The 19,264-nt window shown below is 37.2% G+C and overlaps 1 protein-coding gene across 2 annotated transcripts in view; it reads left to right on the top strand.

Moving 5' to 3' along the window:
• The window catches only part of UNC5C (unc-5 netrin receptor C), a 360,754-nt gene that overhangs the window by 192,375 nt on the left and 149,115 nt on the right, over window positions 1-19,264 (top strand). For both annotated transcript variants that reach the window (XM_004756034.2, XM_004756033.2), the window contains exon 2: window positions 14,775-14,996. In XM_004756034.2, coding sequence (XP_004756091.1) covers window positions 14,775-14,996 — 222 coding nt within the window. The remainder of the gene's footprint in view (window positions 1-14,774; window positions 14,997-19,264) is intronic.

Genomic DNA, 19,264 nt, shown 5'->3' with positions numbered 1-19,264 from the left:
TGAACTAACTGGCTCTTATTATAATCTTTGGAACTGATTATATACTTTTTGAATAAATGGGTGCAGGGCTTTCTGTATCCAGGGAGGGAAGATGTTCATCTGATGTTGATGCTGAGATTAGACTGTTGAACAAAATAAAGTCGTCTAATCCCATACTGTTTTGAGTTTTGTGGGAGGGGAAAAGAAAAGAGACAACTAACTTAGTAAACAAACGGATCTGAGAGGGGTAGGTGATATGAAGAAATCAAGTAGAATGATGTGTTCTTGAAGAAACACATCAAGAGATTGAGACTGGGTGATCAAGAATCTCTTTGTGTAGGAGACATTAGCTGAAACCTAAATGGCAAGGAGAGAGATCTTTTCTACAGGAATGAAGAGTTTGTACAAATGCCCTAGGGTAGGCCTGCTTTGGGTGTGTTCAAAGATACAAACACCAGTCTGTCTGTCTTGAGAATGGTGAAAGGCCATGAGGACATGAGGGTAGGAAATGAAACATAGAGGCCAGCAGCAATCAGATCAAGTGGGTCCTCACTGGCCTTGGTAGAGAATCTGATTTTGTTGCTGGTCGATGCAAAGGCATCAAACGATTTTAAGAAGATAGGAGGTGGAACGGAAGACTGTGCATGTGGCACAATCTGGTAATTGAGCCAGTGTTATGGATGAGATGCTCAAGGGAGAGACTAAAGGAGAGAAACTTGGTAAGAATATGACTGTACTCAAACAGCAGAAAACAAAGAGAAAGGTCAAAAAGATAGTATGGGGGGCGCTTGGGTGGTTCAGTGGGTTAAGCTGCTGCCTTTGGCTCAGGTCATGATCTCAGGGTCCTGGGATCGAGTCCCACATCAGGCTCTCTGCTCAGCAGGAAGCCTGCTTCCTCCTCTCTCTCTCTCTCTCTGCCTGCCTCTCTGCCTACTTGTGATCTCTGTCTGTCAAATAAATAAATAAAAATCTAAAAAAAAAAAAAAAAGATAGTATGGGAAGCAATTGAGTGCTAATGCACAGTTCCCAAGGGAGGAGAAAGTTTCAAAAAGGAGGGAGTACAATGAAGTCAAGCCTTAAATGAGGCCAAGAGGTTGAGGAGATACGGTCATTAGATGTATCATATTATTTTCCACACACAAAATGTTTTAGATTCAACTTCTTTTATTTATTGAGGGAATATATTTAGTCCAAGGCTATTACATTTCATGATACATGACATTAATATTTGCATAGAAGAAAGATAATTTTTTTTTTCATGTGGGGACAGGATCTGTCCTTATAAATGCTGAAGGACTACCTTTGAGATATACATATATTTCTGTTGTATTTTGCATAAGGATTTCTTCTCATTATTTCTGTTGCTAGAGTAATTCCTACGTACGTCTTATCATATAGGAACTTCTTTAGGAACAACAATTCAAGTGTTCAACAATTCAAGAAAAGAAAAAAAAAACAGAACGAAAGAAAACCCTGCCGTCCTTTCCATGCACTGGACTAGGTATCTGTTATGCAGGAATGAATGAAGACAAGCACTGTTCCTAAAGCTGTGAACTTGCCTTCTAGTGGGGAAGAAATAATAAACAAGAAGAGTAGAGAGCAATGGGAGATGAGACCAGGGGCTGAGGTCCAGGATTTGGAGGTGAGGGGGCCTTCAGAAGAAGGGATGTCTGATATCTGAAGAATGAGTAAGAGTAGTGAAACAGGGTGATGATGTTGTGGGGAGTGTAATGGCCTGTTTGATTTGTTATCCTGGTAGGGCTACAGTCCCTGGTTGTTCAAGCACTCATCTAGGTGTGGCATGCTCGTTCTTTCTCCCTCCCACCCTTTTTCTTTTTCCTTCCTTCCTTCCTTTCTTTCCTTTCCTTTCTGTTCCTCCCTCCCTCCTTCTCTCTTTTTTTTCTTCCTTCCTTCCTTCCTTCCATACTTTCCTACTCTTTCTCAAAAGTGGCATTATTCTATGCAAATTAGTCAAAAATCTGCTTCATTTGCTTAGTTGCCTAATGGATGCCCTTCTGATTTAATACAAACGATTCTGCTCCTTGGTTTTCTTGACAAAACAGTATTCTCTTAGAAGGACATATCATAAATAATTACCTAACCATTCCTCAGTTGACTGTTAGTTGTTCTCATTCAAACAGTTAATTCCATCTACCTTTTTTGATATATTTTATGTATTTTAAATAAACAGTGCTGTAGTAAACATCTTTGTGTGTGTATGTATATATATATATATATACACATACATATATATGTATGTGTACTGTATATACATACATATACACATGTACTTATATACACATATACTTTATATATACACATATATACACATATGTATACACACATATACACATGAGATATATACCTCATATACATATACACACATATATAAATATATATAATATTATATTTATATACACACACATACACCTATAAATGCCATTATGTCTGTAAGATGTGTTCCAAGAAATGGGATGATGTATTTGGAGATATGCAGAGATTTAATTTTTAATTTTACTGTCAATTTTTCTCTACTGTGATACCAACTTACACTATACCCAGTATATGCAAAGAGTTGCATTTCCTCAACTCCTCATCAATCATACAATATATTTTAGCTAATCCGATGAGCAAAAATAATCTTAGCTTCTTGGTTTACATTGTGTTTATTAAGTTAATCGAGAAAGAGAGTAAATATATTTTTGAAAACATTTTTCTAAAAGCACAGTATAGACTATGTGGTAGAGGTAAAGACTACAGGCAGGAAAACATTTAGGAAGACTTTATAGTAATAAAATTCAGAGATCATAAAGTCTTAACTGGGGCAGAAGAAGGTGCCTGTCTTTCACAAGTAAGTGCATCCCCAATAGCATGTTGACTCTATGTCACTGTTAATCATGTCTAAGCATGATTTCAAAAGTATTTATTGAAAAGAAGAAGAAAAAACGTTTTTTTCTTTTGGAGTTGTAACCATGCAGTACTTCCAAGTCGTGTAATACTGTTAAGGCATTATATATTCAGCTACTTAAATTTAAATGATGAATCCATTAATATGTTGCTTGAAATATAGACCATAGTCTTTGTCTTCCAAAGGATATTTTAATCAAAATATTAAAAATAAGCTAGAGTCTCATTCAAATAGTTAATTTCAGCTGCCTTTGTTGTAATATATCATGAATTATCTCTCTGATGGATGGGCAGCCAAATGCAGATAAAATTAGCTTTGCAGTCATTCATTTTAAATTGCTCTTGAATCATTTGGAAGTAAATTCCATTTCAGAAGAATACGCTTCAGGTCTCAGACAAAGAGATAATAGTCCTATATTTTATGATATAAGCAATAATAGTTTAAGCCTTATGATTCAGAAATATAGAAACTTATGTATTAAGTTGATGAAAATTAAGCCTTGATACATAGCAATAAAACCAGCAATGTAAGCTTCCTAGATTGATGTTCATAGCATAATATTTTTCTGTCAAGATTTAGGTGGAATGAAAGTCTATAAGAATAATACATGGTGCAAAGCTTTCCCTTCTTGTATATAAATGAAAAAACAAAGTCTATATGAGACAACAGAAAAGGAAATATTGAGATTTACCTGATATCAAGATGAAGATGGTTATATCAATATTGACTAATGGTAGAAAGTGGAAAATTAAGTCAAATGTTACAGGAGAATAAGATGAATAATAATATTACAACAAAATTGAAAAGCAGTAATAGTTTTAAGCTAATTGTGATTTCAATGTACAGAATAAAGCCAACTTTGGAAATTTTACTTTGTTAATTTGAATGAACTACATGCAGAAAACTTGTTTAGCAAGTTTATTAATCGAGTGGTTGGCCCCATTAGCATAATGCCATCCGTATGAGCATCTGGGGTGTGTCTTTATACAATATATAATAATTTGGAATAACTGTGGCACTTTGCCAGAAATAAGTTCATTGTCTGAAGTTGCTGTTCACAAATTATCTCCCTGAACACTTCAGGCCTCTTTAGATATTTATATTAAGAAATAAAGTATTAATAGGATGCATTCACTGATCTCCCTGCTGAAAAAACAAATTTTTCTTTTATAGCTTCAAGTTTTCTGGCATGACCTTAATAGAATCAGAAAGCTGGTTTATTTGGGTAGTAAAATGAATTTAAAATGAATTTGAGTCTACCAACTCAAGGTAGAATCTCAAACCTTGTTATCTCCATGTATTGAACTTTAAAATCTTAGACTGTAGTATATCCTTGTATTAAGGAGTCTGCTAGTGCCCCCAAAAGATTTAGCTTTCGTGTTGCAGGGAGTTTACTTGTTTTTGGTCAGACACGTGCATGAGCACTGAAGTACATCCAAAGGGAAAGCCATGAACAAATAAAATCGCACACTTAGCCTTGCACACCTTTGCAAACACACTTACTTAGAGACTTATTTGGAGGCTGAGTTTCTCTCTCTGGAAAGCCATGATTCTTCTAGAAAACACCTAATCACCATGAGAAGCTGGGAAAGAGCAAAGAAGTTCCAAAACAAAAATCTACTAATAAAGATATCATTTTAATTCTCAGATTTTTCCTTGAAGTAGAATGCTCAGTTAACTGACACTTGTAGGTAGACAGGACTGACTTCATGGGTATGGGACCTGTGCTGTCACATAGGACTCTCGGTTTAATGCTCATCTGTCACTCTTTCAGAATTCCTAATAGAACAAGGATCCCCAAATCTTCACTCTGCACTAGGTCACACAGAGTCTGTAGCCAGTCCAGTTTGGAGATCTTAACTATTGTTACAACCTTTGGTATGTAAATTAATTTGAGGCACTATGAACTCTAAAATACCTCATGAACCCTTTCGGAATGATCACAGTTGCCATTTGTAGAATATCCGTGCTTTTATAAGATTCTTACTGACTACCTATAATGTGCCTGGCAGAATGCTAGACTTAATGGAAAATAAAAATGAATATGACAATAATTTCTGCCTCCAAAAGAGCTTTCATTCTAGCATTAGGTATTTGTTATATAGTTCGGGCTTTTGAAAATTGGTAATAGTTGCATAAAACTGGTTGCCAAAACTGAAAAGTAGATTCCTCCATATGTGTGCAAGGCAAGTATACACACAGTGCAGAGGAGCTAAGTGTTCGTGAAGAGGTATTTGTAGATGCTCATTTGCAGACAATCAATTTTTTCCTTAAATACACATGGTATTTGGAGATGATCACTTTTTCCTTGTTAAATACACATGGTATTTGAAGATGGTCCTTGTTTCCTTATTAAGTACACATGGTATTTGGAGATGGTAACTTCTTCCTTGTTAAATGCACATGTTATTTGGAGATAGTCATGTTTTTCTTGTTAAGTACGTATAGATATAACCATGCTAGATGTTTAAATACTCAGAACTTTTCCTTAATAATTTTGGCTGAAGAGAATTGGCTTGCTTGTTTGATTTTCAAAACATACTCTAGAAAAAAAATTTAAGATGACATTTCATTAAAAGACAATTTCTTAAATTAATGCTGATACTTCTCGTTTCTGTCTAGAGCAAAGAAAGTATTGTCTTAACATACGTGACCCGATGGTGGGGGAGTTGTTGTCTGAGCCAGCTGACGTGGTTGCACATGGTGTCCAGGCCACCTTCTTGCAAATGAAGAAGGAAAGAATTTCCCAGCAGCACATGAGCCCACTGATAATCAGTCCATTCCCATTTTGTCAAATCTACCCACTTCTTTGTATCTTACTGACTAAAGGTCTTGAAAATTATCTTTAGAAGTACTATTCCCATCCCCTGAATTGAGCACTATAAGTAATGTGCCATATTGCCTGACATGAATTTATCTAGCCATAGATTTAAACAGTGTATGTGTGTTATAAGAAATTGTAACAAATTAATTTCATGTCATTGGTTAAGGCATCTCCCTAGATGCTACTTAAGAGATGGGGTTTATGCAGAAACTAGAATGATATGTAAAAAAAAAAAAACTGTATGCACTGCAAAATGAAAATATTTCAAATGACGGAATCATTCCTTAATAAGTTGCATACTAAGTGTTACTTAACGAACACCTTGAAATATCAACACTTGACGAAGCTTCAGACCAAAATGTAGAATTATTTCTCTTTACTGGTCATGACCCTCTTGTCTTAAAACTCAAAATTAAAGAATACAAAATTAGTTTGTCCATACATTTTTAAAATATGTCATTAAATCATTACTATCTTTTCCAGCACTTAACAGAGCCCCTTTTGAGTTGAAAACATATGTGTGCTTTCCCAGCTTCCATTAGTCTTCACAGTAGTTTACAATAAAATAATCAGAAGGAAGAAATACATGCTTTGGGCAGGAAAGGGTAATCAATTTTTAGTGCCTATCTTTCTGTAGGATGTGAATGCATAAGTACTTTGCTACATGATTGAATAATGTAAGGTAGTAAACAGTCATCTGATATTTTGCAATCATCTTTCCTTCTAAAGGAACAAATCTCACTTTCTAAAACAGTGACTGAAAGGAAAACTTTTTATATTTTGGAAACCTGAATAAATATATTAAAATACATACACATTTTGGTATGTTTAAATATACACCAATAGTAAAAAAAAAAAAAAAAAAATCAACACTCTGCCTTCCTGAGTAATAAAAATTAAAAACAACAGCAAACATTTTACAAAATGTCAGTTTGATATTTTGTGGCACTCTATTGATTATCAGAACTGTCTATCATCACATACAACAATAAGCATGTAAGGAGGGATTGTGAATAAGACCTTCAAGATCTCAGCTTTATGTTGATGGATCTGTCAATACCCCAGTCCCCTATTCCTTTGCCTTTCTGAACTATGTTTATTCAAGCAGTTTTGAATGTTCCTGCACAATGAGCAAAGAAGCCGAAATTGATAGAAACAAGGTTATTCTTTAGTTAGCTGACAGTTTGGGTCCTTGATGTTCCACAATGGAAAAACTAGAGATGATGCCCTGCCAGAAGAACGCAGATTAAGGAAGTAAAGTGAGAAAGAAAGCGAGCTCCAGGAAGCATCATTTATATCCCAGTGTCAGAAATTTATCATTTGGGAGGAGCTTTGAAAGCTAGTTGTGTCTGTGATGCAAGTGAAGCCAATTTTTACTGCAGAACATATTGGCAGAGATCAAACACAGTTGCTGTGTGTTTTCCATCTAGCTCCCATGAGCTAGATGGAAAAAGTGCCAGACCAGGTTTCTTAGCAGACAAACGGCCATTTGACAAACGGCCATCTCCCCAAACAGAGCAACAACTGAATGAGTAATAAAATGAGTTTTAAGGTAACAAATGAGCAACCAGACTTTACTTATACCATGTCATGTATTTACTACCAAACATGTATACTTTTAAAGAATTTTAAAACTTTTAATTTGAGCCTCACACCTTTAACCTTAAATATTAGCCTGGGGTGCTTTATCAACGAACAGAATGAACAATGGTTTTGCTCCCCACAATCTATCACAGGAAGAAAATTATCAGGTCTAATAAGTTTCACTGTATTGGAAAGACTTTTTACCTTGACTTTTGTGAAATATGATAATAGGGTTTTTTAGGGCATTTTTAAATTTTCTGTTTTCATTTGGGATCATATAGAACTCAAGTTATGAAAAACATACCTCCAAGTGTATAAGTATCTCAAGTGGTTTGGGAGTTTTGTTTATTCAGTGATGTTGAGTCAGCAAAGTGGGAGCAACATATTTTTTTTTATTAATTTTTTATTTTTTATAAACATATATTTTTATCCCCAGGGGTACAGGTCTGTGAATCACCAGGTTTACACACTTCACAGCACTCACCAAAGCACATACCCTCTCCAATGTCCATAATCCCACCCCCTTCTCCCAAACCCCCTCCCCCCAGCAACCCTCAGTTTGTTTTGTGAGATTAAGAGTCACTTATGGTTTGTCTCCCTCCCAATCCCATCTTGTTTCATTGATTCTTCTCCTACCCACTTAAGCCCCCATGTTGCATCACCACTTCCTCATATCAGGGAGATCATATGATAGTTGTCTTTCTCTGCTTGACTTATTTCGCAAAGCATGATACGCTCTAGTTCCATCCATGTTGTCGCAAATGGCAAGATTTCATTTCTTTTGATGGCTGCATAGTATTCCATTGTGTATATATACCACCTCTTCTTGATCCATTCATCTGTTGATGAACATCTAGGTTCTTTCCATAGTTTGGCTATTGTGGACATTGCTGCTATAAACATTCGGGTGCACGTGCCCCTTTGGATCACTACGTTTGTATCTTTAGGGTAAATACCCAGTAGTGCAATTGCTGGGTCATACGGCAGTTCTATTTTCAACATTTTGAGGAACCTCCATGCTGTTTTCCAGAGTGGCTGCACCAGCTTGCATTTCCACCAACAGTGTAAGAGGGTTCCCCTTTCTCCACATCCTCACCAGCATCTGTCATTTCCTGACTTGTTGATTTTAGCCATTCTGACTGGTGTGAGGTGATATCTCATTGTGGTTTTGATTTGTATTTCCCTGATGCCGAGTGATATGGAGCACTTTTTCATGTGTCTGTTGGCCATCTGGATGTCTTCTTTGCAGAAATGTCTGTTCATGTCCTCTGCCCATTTCTTGATTGGATTATTTGTTCTTCGGGTGTTGAGTTTGCTAAGTTCTTTATAGATTCTGGACACTAGTCCTTTATCTGATATGTCGTTTGCAAATATCTTCTCCCATTCTGTCAGTTGTCTTTTGATTTTGTTAACTATTTCCTTTGCTGTGCAAAAGCTTTTGATCTTGATGAAATCCCAATAGTTCATTTTTTCCCTTGCTTCCCTTGCCTTTTGTGTTGTTCCTAGGAAGATGTTGCTGCGGCAGAGGTCAAAGAGGTTGCTGCCCGTGTTCTCCTCAAGGATTTTGATGGATTCCTTTTGCATATTGAGGTCCTTCATCCATTTTGAGTCTATTTTTGTGTGTGGTGTAAGGAAATGGTCCAATTTCATTTTTCTGCATGTGGCTGTCCAATTTTCCCAGCACCATTTATTGAAGAGGCTGTCTTTTTTCCATTGGACATTCTTTCCTGCTTTGTCGAGGATTAGTTGACCATAGAGTTGAGGGTCTATTTCTGGGCTCTCTATTCTGTTCCATTGATCTATGTGTCTGTTTTTGTGCCAGGACCATGCTGTCTTGATGATGACAGCTTTGTAATAGAGCTTGAAGTCCGGAATTGTGATGCCACCAACGTTGGCTTTCTTTTTCAATATCCCTTTGGCTATTCGAGGTCTTTTCTGGTTCCATATAAATTTTAGCATTATTTGTTCCATTTCTTTGAAAAAGATGGATGGTACTTTGATAGGAATTGCATTAAATGTGTAGATTGCTTTAGGTAGCATAGACATTTTCCCAATATTTATTCTTCCAATCCAGGAGCATGGAACATTTTTCCATTTCTTTGTGTCTTCCTCAATTTCTTTCATGAGTTCTTTATAGTTTTCTGAGTATAGATTCTGTGTCTCTTTGGTTAGGTTTATTCCTAGGTATCTTATGGTTTTGGGTGCAATTGTAAATGGGATTGACTCCTTAATTTCTCTTTCTTCTGTCTTGCTATTGGTGTAGAGAAATGCAACTGATTTCTGTGCATTGATTTTATATCCTGACACTTTACTGAATTCCTGTATAAGTTCTAGCAGTTTTGGAGTGGAGTCTTTTGGGTTTTCCACATATAGTATCATATCATCTGCGAAAAGTGATAATTTGACTTCTTCTTTGCCGATTTGGATGCCTTTAATTTCCTTTTGTTGTCTGATTGCTGAGGCTAGGACCTCTAGTACTATGTTGAATAGCATTGGTGATAATGGACATCCCTGCCGTGTTCCTGACCTTAGCGGAAAAGCTTTCAGTTTTTCTCCATTGAGAATGATATTTGCGGTGGGTTTTTCATAGATGGCTTTGATGATATTGAGGTATGTGCCCTCTATCCCTACACTTTGAAGAGTTTTGATCAGGAAGGGATGCTTTACTTTGTCAAATAGTTTTTCAGCATCTATTGAGAGTATCATATGGTTCTTGTTCTTTCTTTTATTGATGTGTTGTATCACATTGACTGATTTGCGGATGTTGAACCAACCTTGCAGCCCTGGAATAAATCCCACATGGTCGTGGTGAATAATCCTTTTAATGTACTGTTGAATCTTATTGGCTAGTATTTTGTTGAGTATTTTCGCATCTGTGTTCATCAAGGATATGGGTCTATAGCTCTCTTTTTTGGTGGGATCCTTATCTGGTTTTGGAATCAAGGTGATGCTGGCCTCATAAAATGAGTTTGGAAGTTTTCCTTCCATTTCTATTTTTTGGAACAGTTTCAGGAGAATAGGAATTAGTTCTTCTTTAAATGTTTGGTAGAATTCCCCCGGGAAGCCGTCTGGCCCTGGGCTTTTGTTTGTTTGGAGATTTTTAATGACTGTTTCAATCTCCTTACTGGTTATGGGTCTGTTCAGGCTTTCTATTTCTTCCTGGTTCAGTTGTGGTAGTTTATATGTTTCTAGGAATGCATCCATTTCTTCCAGATTGTCAAATGTATTGCCGTAGAGTTGCTCATAGTATGTTCTTATAATAGTTTGTATTTCTTTGGTGTTAGTTGTGATCTCTCCTCTTTCATTCATGATTTTATTTATTTGGGTCCTTTCTCTTTTCTTTTTGATAAGTCGGGCCAGGGGTTTATCAATTTTATTAATTCTTTCAAAGAACCAGCTCCTAGTTTCGTTGATTTGTTCTATTGTTTTTTTTGTTTCTATTTCATTGATTTCTGCTCTGATCTTTATGATTTCTCTTCTCCTGCTGGGCTTAGGGTTTCTTTCTTGTTCTTTCTCCAGCTCCTTTAGGTGTAGGGTTAGGTTGTATACCTGAGACCTTTCTTGTTTCTTGAGAAAGGCTTGTACCGCTATATATTTTCCTCTCAGGACTGCCTTTGTTGTGTCCCACAGATTTTGAACCGTTGTATTTTCATTATCATTTGTTTCCATGATTTTTTTCAATTCTTCTTTAATTTCCCGGTTGACCCATTCATTCTTTAGAAGGATGCTGTTTAGTCTCCATGTATTTGGGTTCTTTCCAAACTTCCTTTTGTGGTTGAGTTCTAGCTTTAGAGCATTGTGGTCTGAAAATATGCAGGGAATGATCCCAATCTTTTGATACCGGTTGAGTCCTGATTTAGGACCGAGGATGTGATCTATTCTGGAGAATGTTCCATGTGCACTAGAGAAGAATGTGTATTCTGTTGCTTTGGGATGAAATGTTCTGAATATATCTGTGATGTCCATCTGGTCCAGTGTGTCGTTTAAGGCCTTTATTTCCTTGCTGATCTTTTTCTTGGATGATCTGTCCATTTCAGTGAGGGGAGTGTTAAAGTCCCCTACTATTATTGTATTATTGTTGATGTGTTTCTTTGATTTTGTTATTAATTGGTTTATATAGTTGGCTGCTCCCACATTGGGGGCATAGATATTTAAAATCGTTAGATCTTCTTGTTGGACAGACCCTTTGAGTATGATATAGTGTCCTTCCTCATCTCTTATTATAGTCTTTGGCTTAAAATCGAATTGATCTGATATAAGGATTGCCACTCCTGCTTTCTTCTGATGTCCATTAGCATGGTAAATTCTTTTCCACCCCCTCACTTTAAATCTGGAGGTGTCTTCGGGCTTAAAATTAGTTTCTTGGAGGCAACATATAGATGGGTTTTGCTTTTTTTATCCATTCTGATACCCTGTGTCTTTTGACAGTGGCATTTAGCCCATTAACATTCAGGGTAACTATTGAGAGATATGAATTTAGTGCCATTGTATTGCCTGTAAGGTGACTGTTACTGTATATGGTCTCTGTTCCTTTCTGATCTACCACTTGTAGGCTCTCTCTTTGCTTAGAGGACCCCTTTCAATATTTCCTGTAGAGCTGGTTTGGTATTTGCAAATTCTTTCAGTTTTTGTTTGTCCTGGAAGCTTTTAATCTCTCCTTCTATTTTCAATGATAGCCTAGCTGGATATAGTATTCTTGGCTGCATGTTTTTCTCGTTTAGTGCTCTGAAAATATCATGCCAGCTCTTTCTGGCCTGCCAGGTCTCTGTGGATAAGTCTGCTGCCAATCTAATATTTTTACCATTGTATGTTACAGACTTCTTTTCCCGGGCTGCTTTCAGGATTTTCTCTTTGTCACTGAGACTTGTAAATTTTACTATTAGGTGACAGGGTGTGGGCCTATTCTTATTGATTTTGAGGGGCGTTCTCTGAACCTCCTGAATTTTGATGCTCATTCCCTTTGCCATATTGGGGAAATTCTCCCCCATAATTCTCTCCAGTATACCTTCTGCTCCCCTCCCTCTCTCTTTCTTCTTCTTCTGGAATCCCAATTATTCTAATGTTGTTTCGTCTTATGGTGTCACTTATCTCTCGAATTCTCCCCTCGTGGTCCAGTAGCTGTTTGTCCCTCTTTTGCTCAGCTTCTTTATTCTCTGTCATTTGGTTTCTATATCACTAATTCTTTCTTCTGCCTCATTTATACTAGCAGTGAGAGCCTCCATTTTTGATTGCACCTCATTAATAGCTTTTTTGATTTCAACTTGGTTAGATTTTAGTTCTTTTATTTCTCCAGAAAGGGCTTTTATATCTCTCGAGAGGGTTTCTCTAATATCTTCCATGCCTTTTTCGAGCCTGGCTAGAACCTTGAGAATTGTCATTCTGAACTCTAGATCTGACATATTACCAATGTCTGTATTGATTAGGTCCCTAGCCTTCGGTACTGCCTCTTGTTCTTTTTTTTGTGTTGAATTTTTTCGTCTTGTCATTTTGTCCAGATAAGAGTATATGAAGGGGTAAGTAAAATACTAAAAGGGTGGCAACAACCCCAGGAAAATATGCTTTAACCAAATTAGAAGAGATCCAAAATCGTGAGGGGGGAGAAAGGGGATAAAAAGAGGTTCAAAAAGGAAGAAAGAAAAAGAAAAGAAAAGAATTAAAAAAAGAAAACACCTAAGAAAAATGTAAAAAAGAAAAAAATATATATATTAGATAAACTAGTACAAAATCGTTAAAAAAGAAAAAGGTAACAGTTAAAAAAAAGAAATTTTACCCGAAGGCGAGAAAAAAAAAAACAAAAAATGAAAAAGAAAAAAATTAAATTAACTGCAAGACTAAAAAAAAAATCACAGGGAAAAAGCCACGAGTTCCGTGCTTGGCTTTCTCCTCCTCTGGAATTCTGCTGCTCTCCTTGGTATTGAAACCGCACTCCTTGGTAGGTGAACTTGGTCTTGGCTGGATTTCTTATTGATCTTCTGAGGGAGGGGCCTGTTGTAGTGATTCTCAAGTGTCTTTGCCCCAGGCGGAATTACACAGCCCTTACCCGGGGCCGGGGTGAGTAATCCGCTCGGGTTTGCTTTCAGGAGCTTTTGTTCCCTGAGCGCTTTCTGTAGAGTTCCGGAGGACTGGAATACAAATGGCGGCCTCCTGGTCTCCGGCCAGGAGGAGCCGAGAGCCCAGGGCCGCACTCCTCAGTGAGCCCTCAGAGAACAGCGCCCAGTTACTCCCGTCTGCCGGACCTCCAGCCGTGCTCTGAGCTCACCGAGCCTGCGACCGGTTCAAGGTAACACCGAGCTGCGAGCTTACTGTCGGCTCAGTCTCTGTAGCAGGCTTTCCTGTTCCAATACCCGCAAGCTCTGCGACACTCAGACACCCCCGATCCTTCTGTGACCCTGCGGGACCTGAGGCCACGCTGACCCCGCGAGGGCTTCGCTCCGGTTTAGCCTCTGGAGCGATGTCCCTCAGCGGAACAGACTTTTAAAAGTCCTGATTTTGTGCGCCGTTGCTCCGCTGCTTGCCGGGAGCTGGCCCCTCCCCCCGGGGTCTATCTTCCCGTCGCTTTGGATTCACTTCTCCGCCAGTCCTACCTTTTAGAAAGTGATTGTTTTTCTGTTTCCAGAATTGCTGTTCTTCTTCTCTTCGATCTTCAGGTGTTTGCAATCTTTAGATAAGCTATCTAGCCGATCTCCGGCTAGCTGAAGTAGTCTCAGCCTGCTACTTCTCCGCCATCTTGACCCTCCCTCTGGGAGCAACATATTTGATAATTTTCAGTACTATAGAAAATGAGACTATTGACTATTGTTGTTCTTGCTAATACTCAGTAATATCCTAATGGGGATGGGTTTGACTAGTCATATCATACATCTGATATTTGAGATACGGTTTCTAAATAAAACCAAACAGCATTGCTAGGCTCTAGGCTCTACTATCAATCTCCTGTTGACTGACTCGGTATTATTATCTCTCTTTCTATTGCTGAGAATAATCCTGAGCTCAATAAATACTATTGGTTGAATGAATGAATTAGTGAATGACAATGTCATGCAGTGGTATCTTTTGAAAATAAAGATAGGTTTGAATCTGAACTTCACGATCATTAATTTTATGTTCCCAGTGTTCCTTCTCAGCTTCGTGCAAAGAAGCTGGTTTACCTATAAGCCTTGTATTTTTCAAACAAAAAGATCACAGTTTTTGAGTGAGACAAACCTGGGTTCTGGTTCCAGTTGTGCTATTTACTACATGCATGCTTGGGCAAGATATTAACCTTCCCTCATGTTGAGTTTCACCATGCATAAAAATGAGAATAATAACCAAAAAATTACTTGTACAACCAGCAAGAGACCTAATGCACAGCAGGTGCATAGCAGGCACACACATCCTTAATTAGATCATTTATGAGTCATTATTTTTAAGTGAATATCAAATAAATGGCAAGTGGCTACTATGATTTGACTGTTTTCCACTTTCTTCTTGTTTCACCAGATGACGACTTTTTTCATGAACTCCCAGAAACCTTTCCATCCGATCCACCTGAACCTCTACCACATTTTCTTATTGAGCCTGAAGAAGCTTATATTGTGAAGAATAAGCCTGTGAACCTGTATTGTAAAGCCAGTCCCGCCACCCAGATCTACTTCAAGTGCAATAGTGAATGGGTTCATCAGAAGGACCACATAGTAGATGAGAGAGTAGACGAAACCTCTGGTGAGTTTTCTGCTGCATTTGGACTACTGTTGAGTATTCACTAACTCACCACTTTGGCATGATGTCATACTGTTCTTTCAACTGTGAGAATAAAAGTAGAGCGATTATCCTTTGGCAAAAGTTTTGGTTCGGTTTGGGTAGAATTTGGTGGTCTCATTCCACACATTGCAAAGTAAAATGTGATCAATAAATCTTGACTTGATTCCTGATGGACATAGTTCATCCTGAAAAAGATAAATGAGAAAAATGAATAGACGGGATTGATTATTGGCAAGTGCCTTAGTCAAAGATGAATTTCACTCATGTGTCAATTCTGTTGTCAGGTCTAAAATCCTGAGATTGGGGAACATGTTCAATTAAGGATAAGTTTGTCATTTTTATTTACAACTATCAAATGTCAATTCATGTGCATAATTTCCCCTTGTATTTTTAAACAATTTGTAAACATTGCAGATTCAAAGTATCCTGTGTCCTTGGCTTACATCTGAAAATAAATCCTAATTATCTATCTCTTATGTAAAGTTAAATTGAGAGTGACCGAGAACAGTGATAGTGTGGGGTCCAGGAAGAGGCAAAGGGGTGAGTGTAGCCACCATCTGGGTGGGCCTTGATCAGATTATCTCTGTTCCTGGCATGGTGAAAATGCCTGACTTTCCTACTCTGCAACTATTATCCCTGACAGTAAAATACTAATGGCAGAGAAAGGATAAAATAGATTTTAATAACCTGTGGGATTTAGGTTGGCTAAAAAGGAAACTTTCTTGATAGCATCTTTTTATTCCATGATGGGTGACTGAAGATAGTTGTATAATCTCTTACAGTTATTATAAACTGAAAAGATGTGTATCTTTCTACATTGGTTTAAGTGCTTTTCTCTCTGATGGTGAGAATAACAATTGGAACAAATAACAATGGAATTTTTAAATCCATTCCAGATCTATGATTTATAATATTAAGACATATCTTAAATAGTAAGATTTCACTGAACATTTCCAAGCTAAATAGGAAGCATTTCAATATCTTTATGTTCTTTATCTCTACCTACCAAGATAGGTATATGCTGTCAAAAGCCAGATTGTAATTCATTCATATTTGAATCCAAATGTTAGATTAACCAAGGTTGAGCAGAGAGCAGCTCTTGAGGGAGATCTATGTTCACTGCCTCTAACCATGTGAAGGGCACATTGAGGTGATGGGACATAATGAAATGGAACAAACTGTGAGAGGACAGAGAAAAGGCATCTTTTAGAAAAGTGTGTGAAGCATATACTGATAAAACACAAATGGTCTTAGAAAATCAGGTGGCAGCTCTATATAATTGTTTGTCAATCTGTGAATCAATATGCTCACTGCCTGCAATCTGATGGCTGTGGAAATGAACGGGTATCCAACTGTACGGTAGCTTTACTTCAGGGAATCGTCCCACCTCTTGTTCTAATTACTCAGAAAATAACTCCACCAGATGTCTACAAAATCCCGAGTGAATTATTTTTATTTGTTTCAGCTCATTTACTTGTAAAGATTTCAGACACACAGTTTTAATGGTAAGAGGCAAAAGAAAGACATCACAAAAGCTAAGATGAAAGTCACAAACATATTTAGGCTTCTCTTTACTGAATTAATGAAAATGTTTATACAGGAAGATTAGGAATAAAACCAAAACTACTCTGATACTGAGCTCCTCTGCCAGCTTCATGCCATGTTGGTAATATATACATACATATGTGTGAACATAGATACGTCAGTAAGACATTTCCCTTCTTAAAACACTTTATTTTTTTATTATTTCCACATAAAATCAATTAGTATTACATATACCAGTTACTTAAAATACCTCATAAAGCAGTTATAAATGGAACTATGTGGCATGTTTCTCCTCAACTTCAGGATGGAACAGATGAGAATTAAGGGAAGAATTGGCAGCCACCAATGCCTGCCCAATGCTCCTCAGGTTCATGGATGGAGGGGAAAGCAGTGTACCTTTGGGCTGCCTTTCATTTCATCTAAAAGTTTACAAGAAAGTCAAAATCCAGACAAATGTATTAACCTTTCAAGTTAGAAAAAAACAAAAATGCCCTCAGATATCAGTACTATCTGGTATGTTCTTAACGTACTAGCCTGTGCAATTAGGCAAGACAAATAACTGAAAAATATAAAAATTGTTTTAAAAAGTGGAAAATTGATCATTTTGACAAATAGTGTGATTTTATATATCTGGAAAAAGCATTTTTAAATTTAAAAAACTGAAAAAACATCAAGAGAATACAGAAGAGTGGCTGAAGAAAAAAGATTCATATAACCCATCAACTTTTCTTTTATAGATGGCCATTCAAATTATAACGGAATAAAAGATATCATTTGCAATAACTATGTACAACAAAATATGTATGTATAAAGTTAACCAAAAATTGCAGAACTTTAGAAGTAAAATCTTTAAATGCTACTCAAATTATGAAAAATGCTATTTAAACAAATGGAAAAACTTACCGTATTCTTGGATAGAAAAAAAAAATATATATATATATATTTTATACAATTCTGGCAACTTAAAAAAATATCTCTTCTGGATGGTTTCAGAATTGCAGTCTTTGTACAATATGAAAACCCTCAGATGTCGAAATATAATATATTTTAGGTGTTTACTGTTTATAAATGAATTTAAAAGTCCACCAACATTGTATGAAAAGAAATTTGTGAAAACAGCTGGAAGAATTCTGACATAATAGTATAATGAGGGAGCCTCAGCTCCTTGCAAATACATTGCAAAACTAAAAAAGTGAAGTTTTATCTGAGCAGAGAATAAGACATACAGATTAATGGATTTAAAAAAGGACCAGAAAACACTCAGTTAAGGCATTTACAATGTGTTAAGATTGGTTTTCAGTCCACAAAGTAGGCAGTTGGAAATTGAATGCATGAAATAATCTAATGACTAAAGAAATAAATCTTGGATTTTATCTCATTTGTTAGAATAAAATAAATTCTTGATGTCAGGGCTTAACGTCATCATCATTATCACCACCATCACTCCTGTGATCATCACTAACACCACTAGGAGAAAATCTTGGCAATGTGTTGGGTAGTTGGTTGGTTGGTTGTTTTTAGTCATGGGCAAAGCCCCTTTAATGAAGACAAACTAAAGAAGTCTTATAAGAAGGCATTATTTTTTAAAAAATTTATTCTTTATTAACATATAATGTATTATTTGCCCCAAGGGTACAGGTCATTATCAGGCTTAACGCTTTTCACAGCACTCACCATAGCACACACCCTTCCCAATGTCCATAACCCAGCCACCCTCTCCCTGTCCCCCCACCCCTCAGCAACACTCTGTTTCATGAGATTAAGAGTTTCTTATGGTTTGTCTCCCTCCTGATCCCATCATGTTTCATTTTTTCCCTCCCTACCCCACTCCCCCCACAACCCCACCCTGCCTCTCAAATTCCTCGTATCAGAGAGATCATATGATAATTGTCTTTTTCTGATTGAATTATTTCACGTAGCATAATACCCTCTAGTTCCATCAACAAGTCATTGCAAATGGCAAGATTTTCTTTTTGGATGGCTGCATAGTATTCTACTATGTATAAATATACCACACATTCTTCTTTTTTTTTTTTTAAAGTATTGAAACTTTTTTTTTAATATTTTATTTATTTATTTGACAGAGATCACAAGTAGGCAGAGAGGCAGGCAGAGAGAGAGGAGGAAGCAAGCTCCCCGTGTAGCAGAGAGCCCGACCTGGGGCTTGATCCCAGGACCCTGGGATCATGACCTGAGCCGAAGGCAGAGGCCTCAACCCACTGAGCCACCCAGGCACCCCGTACCATACCTTCTTTATCCATTCATCTGTTGAAGGACATCTAGATTCTTTCCATAGTTTGGCTATTGGGAACATTGCTGCTATACACATTCACGTGCATGTGCCCCTTCAGATCACTACATTTGTATCTTTAGAGTAAATACCCAGTAAGTAGTGTGATTGCTGGGACATAGGGTATCTCTATTTTCAACTTTTTGAGGAACCTCCATGCTGTTTTCCAGAGTGACTGCACCAGCTTGCATTCCCATCAACAGTGTAGGAGGGTTCCCCTTTCTCCGCATCCTTGCCAACATCTGTCATTTCCTGACTTGTTAATTTTAGTCATTCTGACTGGTGTGAGCTGGTATCTCATTGTGGTTTTGATTTGTATTTCCCTGATGCCAAATGATGTGGAGCACTTTTTCATGTGTGTCTTGGCCATCTGGATGTCTTCTTTGCAGAAATG

The sequence above is a fragment of the Mustela putorius genome, unplaced genomic scaffold, assembly GCF_011764305.1.
Source record: "Mustela putorius furo isolate JIRA1106 unplaced genomic scaffold, ASM1176430v1.1 tig00003871_pilon_pilon_pilon, whole genome shotgun sequence".
Classification (NCBI taxonomy): Eukaryota; Metazoa; Chordata; class Mammalia; order Carnivora; family Mustelidae; genus Mustela; species Mustela putorius.
This window is presented reverse-complemented; position numbering and strand designations above follow the sequence as displayed.